At 41.2% G+C, this 24840-nt stretch overlaps 1 protein-coding gene across 7 annotated transcripts in view; it reads left to right on the top strand.

Annotated features, from left to right (window-relative positions):
* ANK2 (ankyrin 2) overlaps positions 1-24840 on the top strand; it is a 539079-nt gene that overhangs the window by 214573 nt on the left and 299666 nt on the right. For 6 of the 7 annotated variants that reach the window (XM_080915859.1, XM_080915857.1, XM_080915860.1 and 3 more), the window contains exon 2: positions 16195-16293. The exons of the other annotated variant lie outside the window; for it this stretch is intronic. In XM_080915859.1, the coding sequence (XP_080771985.1) occupies positions 16195-16293 (99 nt within the window). The remainder of the gene's footprint in view (positions 1-16194; positions 16294-24840) is intronic. 7 annotated transcript variants of the gene reach the window in all.

The following is a 24840-nucleotide window of genomic DNA, read 5'->3' as shown; positions in this document are numbered from 1 at the left end:
TATTTTCATGGTACTGTATTCTGAGCAAAAGTTTTATAAGCCTTAAAAATGACAAAATATGATTTTTGGTTCCTGTCTTCCATTTCAAGTGTTGTCTACACCTCTCTCCTACACGTAATAGAGGCTTTGCCTACAATGAAACTGGATTTCCTTTTCTATCAAAACCTAATGATTGGAATCTAAATTTGCAGAGAGATCTTTTGTTTAATTACAGAATGGTGTTACCCTGATCTATTTCTTAGTATCTCTTCTCACCCTTTGGAGGTTTGACCATGCATTTGACCTTCCTGATGAAGGTCTATCTGGTCAGTTCCAGAATCTAATCTTCAAAGCTCATTTTGTTTAGAACATAATATGTCTGCCCTGGCATCAGCTGCCTTAAACATGTTTGATGCCGTGTTTCTATGTTACACTCTCATTGAACATGACATGTACCTTCTTTGCTTGTGGCTAGCACCTTTAGGATTTCAAGGGAGATGCCAGTTTTGACGAAAATGTTATCATCAGAAAGTCAAATCATTGTTCGTGACTAATGCAATCCCCCCCCTCACTGTTTCCAGAGGATCAGTAGACAAAAATGTGTAGTTTATTTGAGAAGAAGTAGAAAAATCAAAGATTCTGGCGTTATTTACATAAACTAGAGCCACATGGGATCCTCCGGTTCCTAGCTGTACAAACTGTGCTTTCATATGTGTTTATTAAATGTATTCATGACATAGTCAGGGCCAGGATGCAATGTTTACTGCCACATCATTCCACTGGCTCTCACAAGCCTCTCATCTGTGGATGTCTATCACTGAGATCTGTGTATTTTAGAAACTGGAATGTCAACATTATTCTTCTTGGAATAAATGAAGGAACTCTGTGGGCGTGAGTTGTGGCTGGTTGCTAAGAATATCTAATCAGGTTGCATTGCTATAGCAACAGTGTTGCTAGGACCTTACAGCTTCCTGGCAATCAGAATTCCTGAGTGAGGGACACTTTTTATCTGGATGGTATTTTTTATTGGCTATTTTATTTATGTACATTTCAAATGTTATCCCCCTTCCCATTTTCCCCTCCACAGGTTCCCTGTCCCCTCTTCACTCCCCTTGCTTCTATGAGGGTGCTCCCCCATCTGCCCACCCACTCCTGCCTCAGTGGCCTAGCATTCCCCTATCCTGGGTCATCAAGCCTACACAGGTCCAAAGGGCTCCAATACCTAAGATGAGAGACAGGATTACACACATGTGCTACCACACCCAACCAGATGAAATGAAACCTATGCAATCATGGGGCGAGTTCCTGGGATTTGAAGCTGAGTCTTTGCATGTTCTAGGCAAGCACTTTACCATCTCTCCACCTCCCTTCAGAGCTGGATGCTCATTCTGGCTTCGAGCACTCTTCCCCCTTAAATGTACAAACAGACGCCAGTCTAATAAAGTTAAAAAGTAATGCTGTTTATTAATTATCCTGTTCTGTTGTATTTCCAACCCCAGAACCCCAGGAATTCATGTATTCCAGTGCCTTCAAACTCAGTATGTCACCGTGTGGCTAAGGATCACTGACCTTTAGTTTAAGGACTGTGTAAATTGACATTCTGATGACACTTAAAGCCGCCATTTTTTTTCTTTTTCTTCTTTGTTTTTTTGTTTTTGTTTGTTTTTTTTAACCAGTCACTTTTTAAAATTTTGTTGTTTTGTTTTTTTCTATTAAATATTTTCTTTAGTTACATTTCAATGTTATCCCCTTTTCTGTTTTCCCCTCTGGAAACACCCCCCCCCCATCCCATACTAGTCACCTTTTAAGCAAAAGAAGAAGTCTTTAATAATGTCTAACTTGATCAACCTGAAGGATTAAAACAGTTATGCATTTTTAATAGGATGAGCATTGAACTGGCAAATTGATTGAATATGTAATGTGTAGATAGCCATCTTTAAGCTGGGTCATTGGACCCGATGATCACACACACACACACACACACACACACACACACACTAGCTTATTTTTTTAATACACTTTTAGCTCAATGGCTGGGCTCTTCCAAGCCTTCCTTGGCTAGCATGCTTTTCTCTTCACTCCCAGTTCAATACATCTACATCTGTCCTCAACTTTAGTTGCCTGGTTACCTTATCCTGCTCAGCACCCTAAATCTGCCCTCAACTTAGCTTCTAATCTCACCTGCTATCCCAGGCCCAGTTGGGGAAGAAGCCAATGGCCACTCCACCAGAGAGCTCCTATGGATGGTGGCTTTCTCCCTCTGAAGCACAGCTAGTTTTCTTTCATCCTCCTGAGTCAGCTAGCCTGCCTGAGGGAACCTGGAAGTCCCACCTCTTCCGCTCAGCCAGCATCTTTATTGGTCCATCAGGAACCAGTTGAGGGGACTGCCAATGTGCTGAGGTAGGAGAGGATGGTTGGGAGAGGGAGCACCTTCATGGAGACAATGGAGGGAGAGGGGAGATGGGATTAGGGAAAGGGTATAACATCCGAAATGTAAATGCAGAGATTATCCAAGGTGGGGGTGGGGGGAGAACCAGTTGAGGAACAGGACTTTCAGCATTCATTCCTGATCAGAGCATCAGAACCACCCCCTACAAAACCATTTGTAATTTTCAAGGTTGTAATGAAGTTTAAGGAAGAAAACTTAATTTAGAGCCCCATGTAAATAATAATGATAATTCTTCATAGTGTGATCAGTTGAAATTTCACATTGCTACCTTTCTGTCCCTGTGTCAAACTATAAACACACCTAACTTTGAGCTAGTGAATACCTGCATACTGACTTTCTAGTTGTTGAATTAAATGTTACAGTTGAGTACATTCATATGACCACTCAGAAATTAATATTCTAGGCTCCACTTTTTGTTACCTGCAGTTTATCATTATTATTTCTATTACTGAATAATGAAAAATGATACAGGTTCTTTGATAACATTAAGACACTTCTCAATTTCAAAACCAAAACAAAAACCAAAAACTACCAGCTAGAGATTATTGTCCTGTAAGCTGCCATTTTACAACGAGGCACCAGAAATACCATAAAATCTGGAGTGTTCTATTGTATGAATTTTCTATGAACATTATGCTCATAAATTTTCTTTTTTTTAGGGGCCCAACTCAGGTCCTTGTGCATGCTAGAAAAGTGGTCTAGCCAACCAAGGAACATCATTGCCCTGAATATGTTTGAGGCAGGATCTCACTGAATAGCATAAGCTACCTCGAACTTGAACCCTCCTGCCACAGTCTTCCGAGTGCTGGAATCACATTTTTTTTTTTTCCTGAAAAATAGATGAATCTCAGAGCAATATGCCTATAGTTTAATGGTCTTTTGTAGACAAATTCTGTAAGGCGAAGCTTCCAATTTAGCTTGTCATAGGAAGAAGGCTAAACCAGCAATTAGGGTTGTAATTTTATTTATTTAATTTTTTTGCAGTCTATAATTGAGTTAACTGGCACTTCTGATACATGCAGCATCTATGAATCTCTAGAAACTGAAGCTATCTGGTTTCTGTCCAAATGCTGGATTTGCATCTCTCATTAGAATGCAGGTTTCCATAGGGCTTTTAATGTACCAATTGTCTCAAGCGCACTTGAAGATGTCTTGGAAAAACTTGGCTCATAAAGCAGGGATGCAGGGGTGGTGTCATTTGCTGTAAACTGGCCACTTTGAAGTAATGGTGTGCGAGGTTGTAGGATCCCTTCCAATTGCTCTGAGATTTTTCCTCTAGGGTTATCTTAGTGTCAAGTGACCCATCAGACCTGATCCTCTGGTACTGAAAACACTCATTCTCTGAATAATTGGATGTGGTTGGTGGAAGGAAGAGCAAAGGGCTGACAGACATCCTTTCTTATGTAAATGTAAGGGGATAGGAAAAAGAAAAGAAAAGTTCCAAGTTTGGTGTGAGAACAATGGGAATTCGTCACAATTCTCAATTATTTTTTTCCCTTGAAAATAACAAGCTGAAATGGTCAACGCATTCGATTTTTAAGGAGCTGAGTGCCAGTCTGAAGTGATGCCTCTGTGTTCAGACCGACAAGACCAGTGTGCTATAGCCTAAGGCAAGTGGCCGAAATTAATGATATAAAACTCTGGCTGCTTGACAGAAAGTCATTTCCCAGATCTAGTGGTTGTGATTAAGAGGAAATCTGAAATGAAGTCTATTTTGGAGTGAGGACCGTACTTGAAAGATATTGGTTGCTGAGCATCAATCAAAACATCAGCTTACAATTAAAATGCCTAGTTTTACTTGGAAGAAAGATCTCTAAGGGACCATCACGTCAAAAATCCACGTCACAGGAGCTGGGCACGCTTCTTTAAGAGAGGAGCTGGTGCAAGGGAAGATATTAATTTACTCTTTACCATTTGACAGCTTGTCAGTCCAGACATTTTGAGTTCAGACCTGGACCTTTTTCCCTTCTCCAAGATTCAGTGTGTAAGGTGATTTTCATGGTCATAGCTCAAACCAAAGCTCTGAATATCTTGGACAGAGGCACCCGAGTCTTTTCTCTGCCTGACATCTGGAGAAGCAGAGGACCTTGAGAGGCAGCAGAGATGTTTCTCCTGTCATGCCTGACATGTTTCAGCTGCGGGTTGCAACTACATTTCTATCCCTGCTCCTAGAGGGTGGACTAATGGAAGGCACCATTCTTTCATGTTCTACAGTTCATTGGGTAGAAATGAATGGACTAAAATAACCAATTTTGGAAGACTGCTGATTTTTACAGCAATTTGATTCATTACTTCTATTCTCCTCTGTGACCCTCTATTATAATTCTAAATTTTTCATCTAGGTTTGTATTTTTGACACATATATAAAGTGAAGCTGGATCTTACATTTTGAGAACCAGGCTCAAATCAAATAATGAAAGAGGACAACTGTGCCCTATGTTTCCTCTCAGCATTTAAGATAAGACTTCAGAGCTCTTAATTTTAATTCATGTAAGGATTTTTGCATGTTCTTACAGCTAAAGATCTACATAAAGGCAAGTTCTATATTTGGAGGAGCTGGCTAGCAATCTACTTCAAGCCTTTTCTTATTTTAACATAGTATATGAACATAGTATTTCTCAAAAACATTAAATCAAAAGTTCTTGCCAATTCTCCATCACTATATTACAGTGTAAAATTGATACATAGAAACCACTGGGGAAAAAAAACCCTACATGTGTAAATAAAATTGGGAACATATCTTTTTTACTTAAAATTAGCCTAAATATAGAGAAGTCAGTTTTTCCAAAAAATAACCTTTTCAGTTGAATAGTATTATTTATGTTTTCCATTAAGGACATCATTTACCTTTCATAGATAAATAATTCAGACCTCACATAAAATATCCCAGGGGGGAAATTAAACTTACTTTTGATGGTTCTGCAAATATAGTCAAGTATTGTTGTTTTTCTCACATTAGTTTTCAAAACTGACTTGAAAGAATAAATACATTCTCAAAAATGAACTAGGAGGTAAGTTATTTATGAACACAGATTAACAATTATTTTGAGCACAAAAAGGCCATCTGTGCATGGAAAAGTTTTAATGGTATTTGACAAGATGTCAGTGCCTGCTAGGACCTGGCACCAACTCTTTTGGATCTTCCTTTTATTTCGGAGAGAGTTCAAGCTTCTTCCTTTCCTTTCCTTTCCTTTCCTTTCCTTTCCTTTCCTTTCCTTTCCTTTCCTTTCCTTTCCTTTCCTTCCCTTCCCTTCCCTTCCCTTCCCTTCCCTTCCCTTCCCTTCCTTTCCTCTTTGTGTTTTCTTTTCTTTTTGCTACAAGACCTAAAACACTATAGGGCCCTCTCTATGGTTCAGTCAGTAAAGGCCCTTGCCACCAGCCCAATAACCTGAAATTCATCCCTAGGACCAGCCTTGGGGAAGGAGAGAATCAACTCCTGTGAGTTGTCTTCTGATCTTCACATACATAGATTGGGCATGCGCACTTGCACGCTTAAAACAAAAGCCATATTTAAAATCTTTAGTTTATATGTTTGTGATTCTATATTTCTAGCGAGTATTTGTAAGTATGTTTGAATGTGTGTGTTGATGGGTCTGCCTCTGAGTAGACTACTGAGGGATTCCTTATACTGGAGTCGGTGTATTAACACAGATGCTGCCCAGCAAGGAGAAGGTTCTAGCCTTGAGGTTCGGAAATGAATTTGGTAGGATTTGGTGTTTGGAATGACACAGGTGGTGCAGAAATAGATTTGAATGCGTATGACTTTGAATTCCATGTGAAGACATATTTTTAGCATTTTGTAATGTAAACAATAATGGCTTCATTTGAGAATGTCGTACGAAGTACTTGCTTGTCCTAACTCCTCGCAGTTCCATTCACTTATCTTGTACGATTTTGTTTATATATTTTAGTTAACTTGAGTCAAAGAAGATTATACATTGTTAGTACTTCTTAAATTATTTCATTTTGACTTGATTTTTTTTTAGCATTGAGAATTTAGTTGATCACTCCCACCACCCCTATGCTCGTGTGCGTGGTGTGTGTGTGTGTGCATATGCTCATGTGACTGTCTGTGCAAATATAGAGGTCAGAGGACTTGTGTGGTCTTTCTCTCATCCCACTTTTACTTGGGATGTGGGGATCCAACTCAGGTCACCAGGCGTGTAAAGTTAGTGCATAGCCATCTAGTCAGCACTGAGGGGAGTGTTAATGGCTAAGTTTGTATGAACTATGTTCCATCAGAACAAGTGGGAATATTAATAGATTCCTTTGAAGAATGAGGAGAATGAGGTAAAGTCCATTTGGGGGGCAGGATACTGTATGGGGAAATTAGAAATTGTTCTTTCTTTTTACCCGTTTGGTTTTTTGTTTGTCTGTCTTTCTGTTTGTTTGTTTTGCAACTTTTTATTGGAAGGTGGAGCTACAGCCCAGGCTGATAGCTTACAGTGGCAGGCAGCATCTTCTCTGGAATGCAGAGGGCCTGCCCCCCCCCCCCTGTCCCGGCCCCAGGGATAGAGCAGCTGTTTCTGCTGAATGCTTGGAATGTGAGCAGTTGTGATGTGAGGGGAGAAGAGGACATTGTTCCATCTCTCTAAGCGCTGATGAAAAGTCTTTTGTACACAGGGGCAGTTCAGAGTGGCACAGCATTTCTTCCCCCTGGGCAGCTTCCAATCCTTCAGCTAGGTCCTTAGTGTGAGTAGCTCCACGGCTTTCTGATAGTGAAGAGTAAAAGGTTGTCAAAGGACACTGATTCCTTGCCCTAGGGATTTCCTCTGCAGGAAATTGCTCCCAGGAAATCCCACTTTCTTGAGATCTGAGTTCCTAAGATAACGGTAGAAGGTCCAGATGACCTCTGTGGAATGTTTCTACGCCCTAGGTGTGCCCCCGTGTACGGCTAAAAAGTGTATGATTCTTCCCCTTTGAATTTCCTCATTCCCCCTGTCCTCCCCCTTTTGTGGTTTTTGCCTTTATAAGCCCGTTACAAGTTCAGGCCGTTGTCGAACTCCTCTACCCCTGCGTGGTGTATGAGTCTCGACCCCAGCATGCTGGCCTGAGATCTCACTCTGTTTCACTTTCAATAAACTTCCTCGTGCGATTGCAGCAAGTCTGGTCTCGGTGCCTCACTGGGTGCGCGCCTCTCCTGAGATTTGAGTGAGGGTCTCCCTTCGGAGGTCTTTCATTAGCACATGGTTATTTAATCTGTCGTCCCACAAACCACTCTGAACCAGAGCCCTCTAGAGTCAAATAGGGTGAAGATTCTGTTTCCAGCATCTCTTCAGGGAGAAGATAGAGAGCAATGCCATGTGGAGAAAGTTTGGCAGAGCTAGTTGAGAGTGTCTGGGCTACTTAAGGACTCTGGGCTTTTAGGAGTCTTCCTGAAACTCTCAGCTCTGACCTCTGCCAAGCCACACAGCATCTCTCTAACTCAGATTTTATCATTAATACTTTGTAACCAAAAGATGTATGGGGCGAAAACTGGTCTTTGGTAAGCACTGGATATGTGTGTGGTAGTTATTTTTACGTTTTGTTCTAAAACACTCCGTAAAAGGTTGGTGTGCAGAATGAAGCATGCGAGTAAATAGTCTCTGTTTAACAAATGTACAAAGGGATGGGTTAAAGGTCTGGCTCCAGTGCAGTGAGCTTGCCTAGTGAAGACAGCTGAACAAAGCAGGTGTGGCAGCCCATTCTGTAATCCCCGCACTTGGGAGGTTGAGGCATCAAGCTCAGGAGTTCAAGCTCATCCTCAGCTACATGACCACCTTGAGGCAAACCCCAGTTGCACACTCTCCCGTCTTAATGAGAGGAGCCATTATTTCTCACAGTGCAGCAAATAAGCACGGAGAAGAACATGTTCATTTCCAAGGTACCCACTGAGTGCCCTGTGCACTAGAGCTATAGCTTGGACCACATGGACCGAAATTTAATCCTTATGGCTTTCTGAGGTGCTAGGGAACAGGAACAAACAGAAATGATTAGAATAAAATACATTGTATAGTGCAGTGCTAAGTCCTAAGAAGGAGAAGAACAGTAACACAGCCAAGCACATGGGATAATTTTCTATATCGTCACCAGGTGACAATTTCTGAAATATCTACAAAAGACAACAGTGTCCCAAGAGAACAAGGTGTTTGTGGCTTTCAATCCAACTCTGTGCTGGGGTTGTCACTTGCGTACCTCATAGGGCTCTTGAGAGAAGCTAGTGAAATGGTTTCAGTAAGATATGAGTTGTTTGTCAGAGGAGGGGAGGTCTCTGGTGGGCTAGGTGACTCCCATTTCTGCCTTCTGCTTCTTTTGTTCTTTAAAGCTACAATTTAAAAAGTGTCCTAGTATGAAATACTTGAAGTCATTCTCCCAAGGTAACTCCCAGTGGGAAAGAGATCTCATGGTACAGTTCTAACCGGTAGAGATTCATCATGAGATTCAGTAGCTCCCAGAACAGTGGCTGATCAGCTCTCGGGCTAACATGGAGACCCAATGTACCTTACAAAATGCCTCTTCATTTCTCAACTGAAGGCTATTTTTCCCCCTGAAACTTCTTGCTAATGCTGACATCAAATCGTGTAGCTCTTTGAAAGTTAGTTTCTCTCTTTTTTTCTTTAACCAAATCATGAGTCACTCGGGAAGCCATAGGATTCAGGCTGAGCGGACTCAATACACCCTGAAATGGTTACAGGATATAGTTAACAGCTTGTCCAGCTGCTGAGACCAACTTACTCCAGTGACTGAGTCCTGTAGATACATCTGTTCAGTTTCTAGTCCCATTTCAAGACAACATGGCTTTGAAAACAGTTTCCCTGATATATTAGTGGAAGTCAAAGACTTTTCAAACCAAAGAGACCCATGGATAAAGTCAAAGGGCCAAAAGTCTTTTTCCAGCAAAGGTGCAAGGGTAGGTAATTGTGAAACCCACAAGAATACTAGGTCTTGTTTCTAATCTCTGTTAAGTGACAACTGATAGCTAGGTGGCCACCTTTAATTTCAGCACTCAAGAGGCAGAAGCAGGCAGATCTCTGAGTTTGAAGTCAGTCTAGTCTACAGAATGAATTCCAGAACAGCCAGGATAGAGAAACCCTATATCAGTTTGTGTGTGTGTATGTGTGTGTGTGTGTGTGTGTGTGTGAGAGAGAGAGAGAGAGAGAGAGAGAGAGAGAGAGAGAAATAATAAGAACATGTACCACGCTATGTGCATCTTTCTGCCTCCGCCCCTCCAGACAGGGTGTCATGCAGTTTAGATTAGCCTTGAACTCTCTATATTGCTGAGGATGACTTTCAGGTCCTCCTTCTCTTCCCTCCTGAATGCTAGTATTATAGATCAGCATCACTGTGCCTGAATTCAAAATTATTTAAAAAGAAAAATAAACATAACTTTGTGAAACTTATACCCACTCTGAGTGAGATATCTCCCTATTTATAATAGAGGAAATCATCCTGAGTCACTGTGATGGCCACTAGTTATAAAAACTTATTCCTGGCAGCTCTTGGTAGTGCAGGCTGTCAGCTACCTGGAAGGCTGAGGCAGGAGGCTAGACAGTTCAAGGTTAATCTTAGCTGAGTGAGATCCTATTTCAAAATACAAAACAGTAAAAAGGAACATATTATGTTAAGATGTAGGGAAATGCAGGGAAATGGTGGGTGCCCCAGGGGGCTGAGGCACCAATGCCTTGCCGGTTTTTACTTAAACTTTATATCAAGCCCAATATTTTTTCTTCATAAATACCATGTGTGGTGGTTGAATAAAAATGGCCCCCACAGGATCATATTTGAATGCTTGGTCATTAGGGAATTGTGCTACTTGAGAGGGATTAAGAGATGTGGTTGTTGGAGTAGGTGTGGCCTTGTTGGAGGAAGTGTGTAATTGGGGGTGGGCTTTGACATTTCCGAATCCCAAGCCAGGCCCAGTGTCTCTCTCTCTCTCTTCCTGCTGCCTTCAGATCTGGATGTAGAACTTTCAGCTACCATGTCTTCCTGCTTGCTGTCATGCATGCCACGGTGAGGACAGTAGACTATCAATCTCCGAAACTGTAAACAAGCCCCACTTAAATGCTCTCTTTTTGTAAGAGCTTCCATGGTTATAGAGTCTCTTCATAGCAAGAGAGCATTGCCTAAGACACCATGCTACAACAGAAAGCTAGGTGTACACAAACACACACACACACACACACACACACACACACACACCAGGTGAAACACTGCCATTGAGTCATATCCCCAGCCCTGTTTTTGTGTGTGTTAGTTTTTACAGATATCAAGAAAAGGATCTCAGAAAATAGCTTTGCTTTTATGGCTGTAACAACACCATCTCTCCCCATCACAGCCAATATCCTGTAACAAACAGTAGGCTAACAAGGGATCAGTGTAAAAACTTTACTTAATCCACATTTTATATGCTGTGGGGCTTTTAGAAATGAAGACCCACCCAAGGGCTGGGAAAGCACTGTGTGCTTTTGTGATTAGGTTCCAAAGGCAGTGATCAGTTCTATAAAATGAGATGAATGAAGTCTATGACCGAGATAGGAAGCCTACAGGATCTGGGTGTCAGGTGCTCTGTGACCTCTAATACAGCATCCCCTGCTCCCTGGAGACTCTAGAATGGATCTCCAGGAACCCAGAAAGGACTGCAAACCTACAGCTTGCATTAAGTAATTCTGGCTTTTAGAGAAGAGGAAATCTGGTTTTGTCATGTGTTTTATTGGGGTAAGAGACAGAATATTGAGGAGAGACCAGGAGGACCATTCTGTATGCCTTCCAATCTGCTTTTGTGCAAAGTCACCAGCTCAAGACTTCAATCGTGCTCTGGGGCATCATGGGTTAATACAGTCTGAAGTTCTATAAGGGCAGGACTTCATGAAATATACATAAATATTTGTAATTCACGAGACTTTTTATTATGTACTGATGAATTCTTTGGTGATCATAGTTGTTTCTATGAGTGTGTGTGTCCTTTCCCAGAAAGGAAACTAGAATAAATGTATCAGCTTATCAGAACAGTTTATACATTTGTAGTTTTGCTAAATTCTACAACACACTTTCTGACATTTTTGAAATTTATGTTTTACCAGGTTGCAAATGAAGAGCTAAAGGATTGTTTCTCTTAAGGCCTGTTGTTTGCCATTGTGAGTCTGCACATGCACATTTTTTGCTCTGTATGATAGCTCCAGAATAATAGTTCTTGCCACCTGTTAGGGACCATAGTTCAAAGGCTTCACTATGCACAGTGTGGTCACCCTTACCCAGAACATTGATCCAGTGCCTCACTGGTAGGGTGCCTGGAGTCTGGGTTGCCTCCTGCAGACATCTGGTATTGCCCACAGCCAGCACTGAGTGTGTATAGAAATTTAGGGCTTGTCTTCTTCCTCAGAATGAACTATAATAGAGAAATTTAAAACTCAAGATAAAGTTGCCACCTCACCGGTCCGGCTCGTCTGGCTGACACTCTAATTCACTTAACCTTGAGGCATTTGAGAGTAGATCTGGTGTAATAAAAATCATGCCTATTTTTGGGAGACATCATATCACTTTCATTTGGCTGACCGATCCAAGACTGATTCCTGAGAATTTAGGCAGGATGTCATTGTAGTGTTTTTCCATCCTGTGAAAGCACGTTGCTGCAGGATTAGAGACTATCCTAATCAATACTATGAAGCTACAGTGAGAGGAAAGGCTTCTCCTTCTGTTACTTTAACTGTGATAGAAATAATAAATGTTAGGATTAAATTTTTCAAAGTATATACCTGTGTTTCTAGGGATGTCTAAGTTACTGTTCTATTGCTCTGATGAGGCATTATGGCCAAGGCGACTCTTAGAAAGAAAGCATCTAATTGAGGGTTTGCTTAGAGTTTTGGAGGTTTATTCATGATCCCCACTGCAGGAAGAAGAAAGCAATGACCTGGAGCAGTAGCTGAGAGCTTTTCATCCTAATGCATAGCAGTAAGGAGATGAGTGTGTGTATGTGTGTGTGAGTGTGTGTGTGTGTGTGTGTGTGTGTGTGTGTGTGACAGAGAGAGATAGATACACAGAAACAGAGACACAGAAAGAGAGAGAGAAAGAGAGACAGAGACAGACTGACATACATTGGACCTGCTGTGGTCTTTTGAAAACTCAAAGCTCACTCCCAGTGACATACCATTCCTTCTCCAACTAAGCCACACCTCATAATCCTTTCCAAATAGTTAGTCAGCTGAGGACTATATATCTGCAAATATAGAAGTTCATGGCGGCCATTGTTATTTGAATAATCTTAATATCTGATATTAAAAATATCTAGAATATGACCAGAAAGGAAGAGAGGAGCTAGCAATTTCATAAACGCAAAAAAAAAAAAAAAAAAAAAAAAACTAATATGCCATCAGGTCAGACCCTAAATTTCACTGCTTTTATTATGCTTAAACATGAAGTCCCTGCTTCAATTCATGACCTCCCTAAACATCATCCAACCCAGCAAGGTGCACTGGTTTTGCATAGGCAACCCCCAGTGCCCACACTCCAGACTATTTTTCTAAGACTCCTGGATGGAGCTCAAGGGCCTTACCCAGGCACACAGTACCATAGAGAGGCCTTAACATACAGGTCTCTTTTGCATATGCAGAACATTCTCCTTTGCCTAGAAACTCAAGTGGTTGACTCAACTCCTATTAGGTCCCTGAATAAATACAACTTCTCAGGTAGGTGTCGGAGCATTGTAGCTGAAACACCATGGCCTCCGCATCACGGTGCCGCCTTATCCTGTGGTGTTGTATCACCAGTAGCCATATTGTACCTTCTCTTGTTTAACTGAGGTTCCTGTCTCTGTGTCCCTGCAAATGCCAGACACAATAATGGAAGGGTCCTTGTTCATTGTTACAGCTCAAGCTCCTGGATTAGTTTCTGGCACTCTTGCTGCTTGTCATAAACAATAAAAAAAAGTCCAATGTACTGCATTCATGTGAAGGAATTTGGGACTGGAACAGTTAAGGAAGCAGATGAAGTCCTTTTCCACGGGACTGCAATTTGTCTGTTTTTATCAACTTCAGTTTGACTCTCCCATTGTACTGACATCACACGTGTTCTAGATCCTCACCTCAGATGGCTCCTCAAAGCATCCAGAGGTACATTTACCAGTACAGTGTCCTCTTCCATTGCGGAGACAGAAGATACTCCCAAACTCGTTGTTAATCAGGATCTCTCTTATTAAAAATAATTAACACAATAGATACTCTCTCAGATAGGCACAGTGAGGCATCTTGATGATTTGGGGCATATTATATTTCCCCCATTAAAATTGTCCAATATGCTCCATAGAGAAGAAGCTCAACAGGACATTAACATTTTTCTTGATTAAAAAAAAAAAACAAAAACAAAGCACCGAGAGGAGGCAACCCCCAGGCTCCAGGACTTAGTTCACACAACCAAACTATTGTTGCTAATTCCAGAGCTAAGAAATGGCCATGTGCCTTGTGGTCCACCCAATAATCCTGAACTGAGTGAAACTCTTCTCTTGTTTCTTAAGAGAGTTTGTGTTGTTTTAATGAGAAATATCTCCCATAGACTTGTGCATTTTGACACTTGGTCCCCCAGTGGTGCTGATGTTTTGAGAGGTTAGATGGAAGTCTTTGCTTGCTGGAGAATTATGTCACCAGGGGTAGGCTTTGAGAGTATCTAGGCTTGCCCCAATTCCAGTTCTCCCTCTCTGCTTTGTGTTTGTGGTTGAGGATGCCGTGGCTCAACTTCTTGCTCTTCCCACCTGCTCTACACTTCCCTCTCCCACTCCTCACCACAGGGGACTCACCCTCTGAAACTGTAAGTTAAAATAAAACCTTTCCTCTGTAAGTTGCCTTGGTCATGGTATTTTTGTCACTGCAACAATAAAGTGATCAATACAGATTTCCATCACATTATGCAGTTAAATGCAGCTCTGCCACCCAGCATTTTAAATAGCATCTAGGGGCTAGAAGATGGCATAATTTGTCATTTGTTATAAATGTTTGTCAGCTACACAACCTCAGCATTGTAATAATGCCGAAAAAGTCGGGGGGTGCACTTTCTTTAAAGTGTTATAGATTTATCGTTTTCAAAAGTGTGGAGTTTTAAACTAAAAAAAAAAAAAAAAAAAAAAAAAAAAAAAACTATGCTAACATTAAATTATCTGTTGGAGAAGAATTTGAAATATATTGCATTTGATTTGGATACCATTTCTAGAGCATACAGCAGTTTTTTTTTTACTATAATTACATAAAACACAAAAAAAATCTTTAATCTTTTCACCATAATTCTTAGATTCATAATCCTTATGTCACATAGTTGGATTAATCTTTCCTATACTGTTTGCCTTGATTTGTCTTAATCACAAACAGAATGAATGTTTGGCTGTTACTTTAATGATCTTTCTCTCCCTTTCCATTTCTTTTCTTTTTCCCAGCAAGGTAACAAAGTGGCCACCTCAGTCCACTGCTTCATCTCTCCCCTCTCATCATAGCTGTGACAATACTCCTGGGAGGAATGGCTGCATATGTGGACATTGGGATCTCCCTGATCACTCGTTGGCCTCTTCTTTTCTGTTTGTTCCTTTGTTTTGTAGCCCAGGTTAGCCTAACACTTGCTGTGTAGCCGAGGGTGACCTTGAACTTCTGATCCACCGGACTCACCTCCAGACTGAGGGGAATCCCAGTGATAAAGCTTCATCTCCTTGAGTACCTTTACCTACAGTTCCGCTTCCTCCCTGGCCACACCCCCTTCTCTTTCCCGATAAACCCATCTCCACTGTATGTTTTATTTTTGTCTAAGCAACTGTGCTTTGCTCTTTGTGCTTTGTGCGCATCACATTCTTCTGTTCAAAACCTTGCTGGAAATTAATCTCTGCAATGCTTTCTAAGGCTTCTCTTCAATCACGTCTTCAGTCTTACAAAGCAAATGCAACTGCGGGCTCTGCAGCAGGGGTTAGCTTTGTACATTCTGGTTCTTGGCTTCCTGTGAATAGTTGTGAGTACCTTTGGTTTTCTCTGTGAAACTTGTAATTATAAATTGCCATGGAGATCCAAGGGCTGGAGGGAAGGGGTACTGCTGTCACAGCAGGCACTGTTTGGTAGAAGAGCAGTGTTTAGCCAGACATGGTGGTTTATCTGTAATTGCAGTAGCTGAGAGGAAGAGGCAGGGGAATTGTGAGTTGGAGACCAGCCGGGCTACATAATGAATTCTAGGCCAATCTGGAATACATAGAAAGACTCCCCCAAGCCCAAAATATACACACTCCCCAAAAAAGAAAAGGAAGGAAAGAAAGAGAGCAGCTTTTGAAATATATGGCGTTATAGTGGGAAGGATGTTTCAACTACTGTGGAGTCTCAGGGGGCCTTCCTGAGAGCTGGGTGGCTTTAAGGAGGAGACGTGGTGAGTAACAGCGTATAACTAATACATATGAGTTCTTCTTTGCATGTGCTAATTTCCTAGAATGTAATCTTTAATACAGAAATATATGGTTCAAGTAAATAAGCGAAACTCCCTTGGAATAAGAAGAATCAGGTTTGTTGTTTGTTATCTTAGACATGCACATGTGATAAGAGTTCCGCCACTTGTTAACTCTGTTGGAAAAAAAGCAAAGCAAGTTAAAAAACCCAACAGCTCGAATACCAGGATGAGTGGCCACTGGCATCAGGGACCTGGTGTAGAGGCAAATACCCATCTAAAGGGGCTTCTATACCTCTGTAGCACACCGTAACACCTATTACCTAGACTGAATTGTTAGAAGCAGTAAAACATTTGAAATAAAATCTCATTTTTAATGTAAATTCTAACAGAACCAAAACAAGTGTGAGAGTCAGACTACATGCAATGGAGCCACGCAGTCAAGCTGTATCCAACTCAAGGACCCCCATGACGAGCATCCTGGTGACCAGGTCAGTTAAAGACCCTCTTGCCTTGGGGAGCTATGGTTTTAAGTTCTCTTACAGCAGGAGCTATGTATGAATTTGTCTTCTTTGTTCCTGTATCTACAATTGGTAGATATTTTTAGCCACAGCAGAACTTTGATTGGATTGACCTATTGCAGGAAATTTTCAGCCACAATAGTTTCAGTGGACAGAGAGAATGTGAAGATGGCCATGTATAAGAGAGACTAAAGTGCTAAGCTGTGGAAAAATAAGTCAGCCTAGTAACAATTTAGCTGAATGCAACTGGAAACAGGTATGATGGGAAGGTCATGAAGAACCAGTAGGAAGGACTTCCTCCTAATGCCAGCTGTGCTGAATGCCTTTCTGAAGGGAAGAGGCATAACTGTTAGTTCAGGAAAGATGTGGTTTGATTTAGCTGAGTGTTGGTTCTTGGAAACCTTGGACAGGGTGGCTGGTTGCCATGGTTGCGATACAGCCGGACTGGAGAAGATGAGTTAAAGGTGAGAAATCTCAGAGCTATACCACTTTCCCAAGGCCTTGCACAGGAAACAAAGAAAACAAGGGTGAGCTGGGAGGAAGCCATCTGTTTTAGGCGGGGGAGAGGGATGGTGGGCTGCTTTGGGGAGCATCTGTACTTTCCTGAAGTTGGGTGTTGAGGTGACATCCTTGTGGTCACTGCTTCCTTGGAAAGCGATTCTTTCCTTTTGACTTGAGATTCTGGGAATGGATGTGAAGCCTTTTGTGGTTGGAAAAGCTGAAGCACAGCATTTCTTGGGCGTGTGTTTGTGGGGTAGTTAATAAAGTTACGAGTTTTTATCTCTGGGTGCTTGGAGTTCAGCGCCATCACTACCTCTGCGGTTATGGGAAAGTATGAGGTCCGCATTTGTTAGTAACTCTCTCTAGCGCCATGGAACCTTAAAGGTGGCTATACTTGAATAACACTGTGGTTCAGTCTGTGCCCTCACAGTAGGCTGTGGTTTGTGCTGATCTTGCAGAACTTGATCTCTATCTGCTTGCATGCCCTTCTGTTTAACTCGCCAGTGCCTGTCCCCTTCTTGGGGCTACCATTACCAGTGCAAAACAGCAGGCTCCTGCCTCTGGGACTCCAAAATGATATCAGGTTCCCCTGAGCTAAAGAAGAGCTCATTTTCAGGGTCTGACAGCTATTTTTTTCACCTCTATCGAATGGTACGAAACATTTCTACTTTAGAAAACTTAAAAATTCCTCCAAGTCTGCAGTCTCTGGAAAATTACATCGAGTACCTGTTGAAGTATGTATAGAAAACGAATAGAAGTCTTTTTGTTGAAATTTCTTTTACAAGACACAGGAGCACACACCTCATGGGAGAATCAGAGTGGAGGGCCCACCTGGAGACATGGGTAGAATGACTGGTATCTTTGTTTGCCATGTAACAAGTGTTTCATTTGTGCCGTTCACAATCAGTTGAAGGTAAACGTAAAGCTATGGAGCTGTTTCCTGACTTGTCCATTTGTTAGTTGCTCTTCTAAACTAACAGTGTCAAAAACAAGTGGTTGATGGTCAGCTATTCAACTTGTATTTCCTTAGCTCCTTCTATGGATGTTCTTTCTTCCTGTTAATGGCCAGCAGTTTGCTTAAACCTAGTAGGGTACAAGGCAATCCAATAACTGCAATAGAATGAGAGAAAGGTCAGACTAGAGGAGTGCAAAATGCTCTGCTAGTAGGTAAATGACTGTCATAACAGGATAGAGGCTTCTGAAAGGACATGTCCTGCAGGGTAAGACTCGAAAAAGGCCTGGAAAGTAGGTGAACAATGAGAAGAAAGGACAGAAGGGAAAGCAGGGGGACACCCCAGAAACCAGTCAGGGCATAACAAGTTCAGCAAGTAGGCAGAAGATTTGTTAGCCTGTTTTCCTCCAGCAGGCATATGCATTAAACATCTATTTTATACAGAGCACTAAGTATGGTGTTAGACATTGGGAGCTATAAATTAGAGAGGGATTATAACATGATATTTACTACAAAGGAACAAGACGTTGACACATTAATAATGTAGGAAGGTGTGTGTATATTATTTATTGTATTAATTATATATTAATTAAATATATTATATTAATTATAGATATTATATAAATCATATACATTTAATGTGATGAAATAGGAAGAAGCAGGAGGATATTGTGTTCATGGTCAGCCTGGGCTACAAAGTGAATTCTAGGCCAACTTGGGCTACATAGAGAGACCTTGTCTCAAATTAAGCAAAACAGGCAGAACTGAACTGAACCAAACAAAAATTCAAATGAGCACAGCAGTCTGTTTCAGTTTTTTAGTGGACCTGAGGTGCTTAAAAGGCCACAGTGTCCAGTTGGTCTGAAGCCCACTGAATTCTGAATGGTTGGAGTAACTTTCTCAGCCACAGACAAAGCCTGGCCACGCCCCTCTCCTTTTCCCTCAGTAATGTATAATGACTTGCTTAACTGGACAACCAAAACCGACTGACAGACAGACAGACACAGAGCAAAACAAAACAAAACAAAAAATAAACAGACAAAAAACAAACTCATTGTCTAAAATGTCCTGTTACGCTAAGATCATATAGAGATATCCATATAGTATAGAGATATATAGAGTGTATCCATTCACTTGTGCTCAAATTACAACTGAGAAATAGCAGCATATTTGTGCCTTCGTACTTGACATGCACACATTTACGTTTTCTTCTCTCTCTCTCTCTCTCTCTCTCTCTCTCTCTCTCTCTCTCTCTCTCTCTCACACACACACACACACACACACACACACACACCTGTGAACATATGCATATGCATTCTAAAAAAAGAAGAAAGCTTTCAGGCTTGAAAATTTAGGGTAGATCCAGAGATCAAGCAGGAAATCTGAATCTGAAAGGGAACAAGTACAAAGGCTTTAAGCACAGAAGAGATTCTGTAATGAGATGGATCTCAGTCTTTTCTGTCTATAGAAAGAGGGCAAGTGGGTCTGTGAAAACAGACATTTTTAGTTGACTGTAATGGTGATAAATATTAGAAAAGCCAAAGACAATAGTGGAAAACTTGACAAGACATGCTTATTTTCTTTCTCCTTAGGACTCAGGAGATCCATTTGCTTGAAAAATAATTAGTTGATGGCTCATGCTCTCTGCCAGCTCTGTGACTATAATTCAAAATTTGGCCAAAAAGGCTTTAAAGTTTCATGTGGAATAATTGCAAAGAGGAGCTATACAACATTATTATTATTATTATTATTATTATTATTATTTTAACCTTTAAGTTTTAATTGGATAGTTAATGTATTTACATTTCAAATGTTATCTCCTTTTCTGGTTCTTCCCTCTCCCATCCCCCTCCCCCTGCTTCTATGCGGATGCTCCCCCTCCTACCTACCCCACCTCACCTCCCTGGCATTCCCCTACACTGGGGAAACTGACCTTCACAGGACCAAGGGCTTCTCCTATTAATGCCAGACAATGCCATCCTCTGCTACATATGTGGCTGGTACCATGGGTTCCCCCCATGTGTATTCTTTGGTTCGTGGTTTAGTTCCTTGGATCTCTGGGAGGCAACATTATTATTTATGAGACATCTGTAAGAGATACCGTAGTAAAAATTAATTTAAAAATTAAAAATTAATATAAAAAATAAATTATTTTATTATTGCTTTATTAATTGGCTCAAAGTTCTTTTGTATTCTTTGTAGCTCGTTACTCTTTTGGAGGGGATATTTACTGGTCATCTTGCCTGGCGTTTATTTAGTTGGGGAAAGAGATGTCTTGGGGACTGTTGCTGAAGAGTGGGCAGATGAGCTGATCTCTTGCTTATTGGTTAGCTGTGATAATTTGACTTTAAAGTTCATCCTAAGGGATTCCAGCCACGTCTAATGAGGTTTACTTGGTCACCAAAAATGTAATTATAAAAATAGATATTATTTTACCGTCCATTCTCCTGTACTGTTTCCCTTCTTATTTTTATTCTATACATTTGGTGACAGTGTTATGCCTGATATAGCCTTGAGGAGATGGGGGTTTGCTCTTTTGTTCTTTTGTTATCAGTATGGGACAGATGCAAGCGCAGCTTTGAGCAGGAGGCAGCGAGGGGAAGCCTCTCATTACAGAAGAGTAGGAAATCCCACTGGAACAGCCCTTTGCCCCCACTCAAGAAATGTGAAACACAGGATGAACAAGCTGTGTCTTGTACCATCGAAAGCAGGGCTCTGTGGGTCCTAACGTCAAATGCAGGGCTCCTCTGCAAACAGCTCATCTTTTTGTGCTTCTTTCCTCCCTCCCCTCTCTTCTCTAAGACAAAATATTTGTATTTATCTAAGCCAAGTGTGTTGTGTTTTGAGGTAGTGACAATGACACAGAATGAGCACGTGGTCAAGTTGTAGCTTAACACCTCTACAAACTCAGTAACATTACCTTATAACCGAGCCCTTTTGAAACCTGAGCATCCTCAAATCTGCAGCAGGAATGCCAATGTAGTCCACAACAGATGAAGGCATTAGTAGGATTCCATTGAACAGCCCTGCTTAGTGAACTTCAGCTACCTACCCTGGAAGACAGGTACAATGTGAATCGTGTTCTTTTTTTTAAGAGGGAGAAAAGCCTGAAGGATGTCTTTTAGATGTTTGGAGTTGTTTCTACATATAGAAAATATCTTGCCAGATAGGTTTATTCTAGATACGGGACAAAGTGTACGAAGAGTCAGGGGTATGGGTTGAACACAAGGAATTCGAGACAGTGGGTACAGGAGAGGGAGATGTGGTTGCAGGCGATTCTGTGGCTCGCTGGAGAATGCCTTGGGTAGTTGTCTGCAGAGTGAGAGGCCACAGATGACTTCCTACAGAGGGCTGTGGTGAGAACTGAGATTCAGTGATGGAGATAAAGAAGACGTCTGTGAATGTCAAGTGTATACAACCAATATAGTACCAGTTTGTCTCCTCATTGGGAAATTGAATTCTGGGTATCCCAGAGGGTTTAAAATGGATTCCAGAGTAATGAAATATCAATTCTCTCTGTCTCTTGAGTCCTTTTCCGTAGTCTTTATTCTCACGTTTGTGCCTTTCAGTGTTAGTCTGAAGGAACTCCATGCCCTCAGTGTAGACTCTTAAATTCCCCACTAATGGTACTGGGCTCTGAAAATAGTCTGTACAGTGTTTGTAAAGACCCCAGATCTCAGTTAGGCTGTAATATGTCCAGCAAATATTGCTCCAAAATAGCTCCTTTTATTTTGCAAGATGAGTGTTACCAATGGGAGATTTAAAGCTCTTTTAGGGAGAAGGAAGGCACTCTTTTCCAGATAAACGGTTCTTATTTGTTTATATTATCCAAGCAACCCACGGGCTGTGTTCTCTACTTGGTATGGGCACAAATCCATACAAGACGTTATCTTCTCAAAGTATCTGTTCACATCTTTCATTTGAAACATTCTTACAGTTCTATCAGAGGGATTAAAGTTTGCAGGTACTGAGGTTTTGAAGAGGCATCCAGTTGACAACTGATACCTCATAAAACAATTTCCAGTCACGTGGAAAGCACTGCCGAATTCCCAGAATCACTATGTCTCAGTGGACAGGAGCTCAGACTGCTTGTGCAGAGGAGCTGAGCGCAGTTTACAGCATCCATGTCTGATGGTTCATAACCCTCCTTAGTTCCAGCTCTAAGGAATCTGACACCCTGGTCTCCATGGGTATCTTCACAGGTTTGCCCCACATACACAAAATGTAAGACAAATCTTTAGCAAAACAGATCACTGATGCCAAAGCACTTGCCACAAATGCTTGATGACCTAAGTTCAATTCCTTGGACCCACCAAGGAAAGAGACAAGTGACTCACAAAAGTTGCCCTTCATATACACTCCATGGCATTGTGCACAGTAATAAATCTATTTAAACATTAGGAAAGGAAAATCTTCACTTGACACTTGAAAAGAGTCAAGTCAGTTTTAAGACCCAAGAGTGGTAGATTGGAGGGAAAATAAAGACAAGAGGGGGAGATCACTTTTATCTTGAGAGTTTTCACTGGCCTACCAAATTAAGATGTGCTGCTTCTCCTAGAAGTTCTGGTGTCCCTTTTCTCTTAACAGAAATGTAATCACACAGTGTATTTTGATATAATATCTCTTCCCATTTCCCCATGTAGGCAGCCTTGAGCAAATGCTTGGAGGCATAGATTCATGATAGCACTTGCTGCAGAGACTTGAAATTTATTCTGAGAATACTAGGGACTCAAAGAGTTGCTCCCGAGGGATGGATGCACAGCTTTCTGAGTTCAGATGGGAGCTCAGAACTTAACGGCACAGCTTGTTGGGTCTAGTGGTTTGTGCCTGGGAAGAAAGGGATGGACCAGTGGAGAGTGGGAGGAATCCGCTGGTTGTATTTCTAAAGCAGAAAAGAAAAGGAACACAAAATGCTGAGTTTCCCAGACATGAGCTGTGGACACCGAGGAAAGGGAAGTGTGATCAACTCAAGCCTAGCTGACTATCTCTGTCCATACTGGTTTGTTAAGCCCACAGCATTTGTGCAAGTGACAAAGGTGTCCCCTGGTTTGATCTCTCTGTCAGCTTTCCTACTTTTCAATGTTAAGTTTATAGCTTTTGGAGCCTGGCAGCATAACCCAGTGCTTCTTGCTTCTGTTGCTGGACCTGAGCTGGCTCGGACACTTTGGTAAATGGTCCATTATTCTGCCTCACTACATATAAAATATGATTTGTTTACTACTCTGTGTGTATGAGTGTGTACATACATGCTTGTATGTATAGGTTCCACATGTGTGCAGCTCTGCATGGATGCCAAGGAGGATATGGATGGCTCAGGAAATGATGGCACTTCTAAGATGTTTGATATGGGTGCTGGGGATGGATGGCTCAGGAAATGATGGCACTTCTAAGATGTTTGATATGGGTGCTGGGGACGAAACTAGGGTCCTCTGCAGAAACAAGTGATCTTAACCATTGAGTCCTTTCTTTAGCTCTACTTTCATTATTTTTATTTTATTTTTATTTTTTTTTACTGCTGTATGACACAGAGAATGTGAAGGAAAGATGTGTTTTCTTCTTAGACATGAACAAGCACAAAGGACAGTTTCTCCAGGAGAAAGTCATCAATCCAAAAGAAATACCTTCTGTGATGGTCTCCATCCAATATGTTCTTTGGTACCACCACAATACCCAAGGGGGACTCTATTTCTTCATCCCTTGACCAGGAGTGCACCATTTGACCGCCTTGGCCAATAAGACTAGAGCTTTTTCTGACCTGGAAGCTTCTGAAGTTTACCTCGTGGAAGCTAGCTGTTATGGAACCACGAAACAGAGAGAAGCACGGGGCGTGTGGAGAAGGACTGAGAAATGAACTGACATTCAGAAAAGAGTGATGAGGAGCCAGAGAGTTAATCAAGACTCACTGCAGAGGCGGGCCCAACCACACATGAATCATAATGACCAAGACAGTAGATCCCAGCCTGAATCCCTGACCCACAAACTTGTGTGCAAAATGAAAGTGTTAATTGATTAATCCAGTAAGTTTATGATGTAGTGTATACCAGTAGTGGATAAATGAATTAGTGTCAGTCTTGACTGAAGGGAGGTAAAAATTAGACAGTAAACAAACTTTTCATTTTGACTAAGTCTTAAATAGACATTAGAGTAGTGGCCCATCATTAGTGTGGTAGCTTGAATGAAAATGTTCCCCATAGTGAGTGGCATTATTTGAAAGGATTAGGGGGTGTGACCTTATTGGAGGAAGTGTGTCTTTTGGTGGACTTTGAGGTTTCAGATGCTCAAACCAGGTTCAAGTGTCACTTTCTCTTTCTGCTGCCTGTGGATCCAGATGTAGAACTCTCAGCTGCTTTCCAGCGCCATGTCTGTCTGTACACTGCCATGCTTCCCATCATGATGATAATGAACTAAACCTTTGAACCATAAGCCAGCCCCAACGAAATGCTTTCTTTTATAAGAGTTGCGGTGGTCATGGTCTCTCTTCACAGCACTAAAGACAGTCAACTACGACAATTAGTTATTCATTCAGAGGAGTAAAAATTGCAAATTGATTTTCTTTATTACCCAATGTCTTTTTTTATTTGAACTATTTAAAGACTGAGGCTGTATACTTATCATGAACTCCCTACTGTTCTCCATGGGAAAGGGTAATAATGTAAAAACAGTAGCTTACCGCCACATCAGTTCCCTTTGACATCTTCTGATCAGCAGACTCCAGTAATCTCTCAACTAATCTTTCAGTGTTTTGCAGCTTTGGAGGAAACATTGCCCTATTAGCTTCTTTTTTTCTTTTGCCTTCCTTTTTATTTTTATTTTGCATTTATTTGCTTGCTTATTTATTTATTTATTTATTTATTTATTTATTTATTTATTTATTTTTGAGAAAAGCATTCTTGTAGCCCAGGCTAGTCTGGAACTCACTGTGTAGATGATTATGACCTTGGATGTCCGATACTTTCTTTCTCAGTCTCTGAGCAACACTTGGGATTTGTTTGTTTGTTTGATGCCACGCTTGCTGTGTTCTCATGAATCTTTTAAAATATAATTTATATTTGTCTAGGAATTAA

This window comes from Micromys minutus, assembly GCF_963924665.1.
Source record: "Micromys minutus genome assembly, chromosome: 4".
Classification (NCBI taxonomy): Eukaryota; Metazoa; Chordata; class Mammalia; order Rodentia; family Muridae; genus Micromys; species Micromys minutus.
Note: the sequence above shows the minus strand (reverse complement) of the source record. Positions and strands in the feature narration are given on the sequence as shown.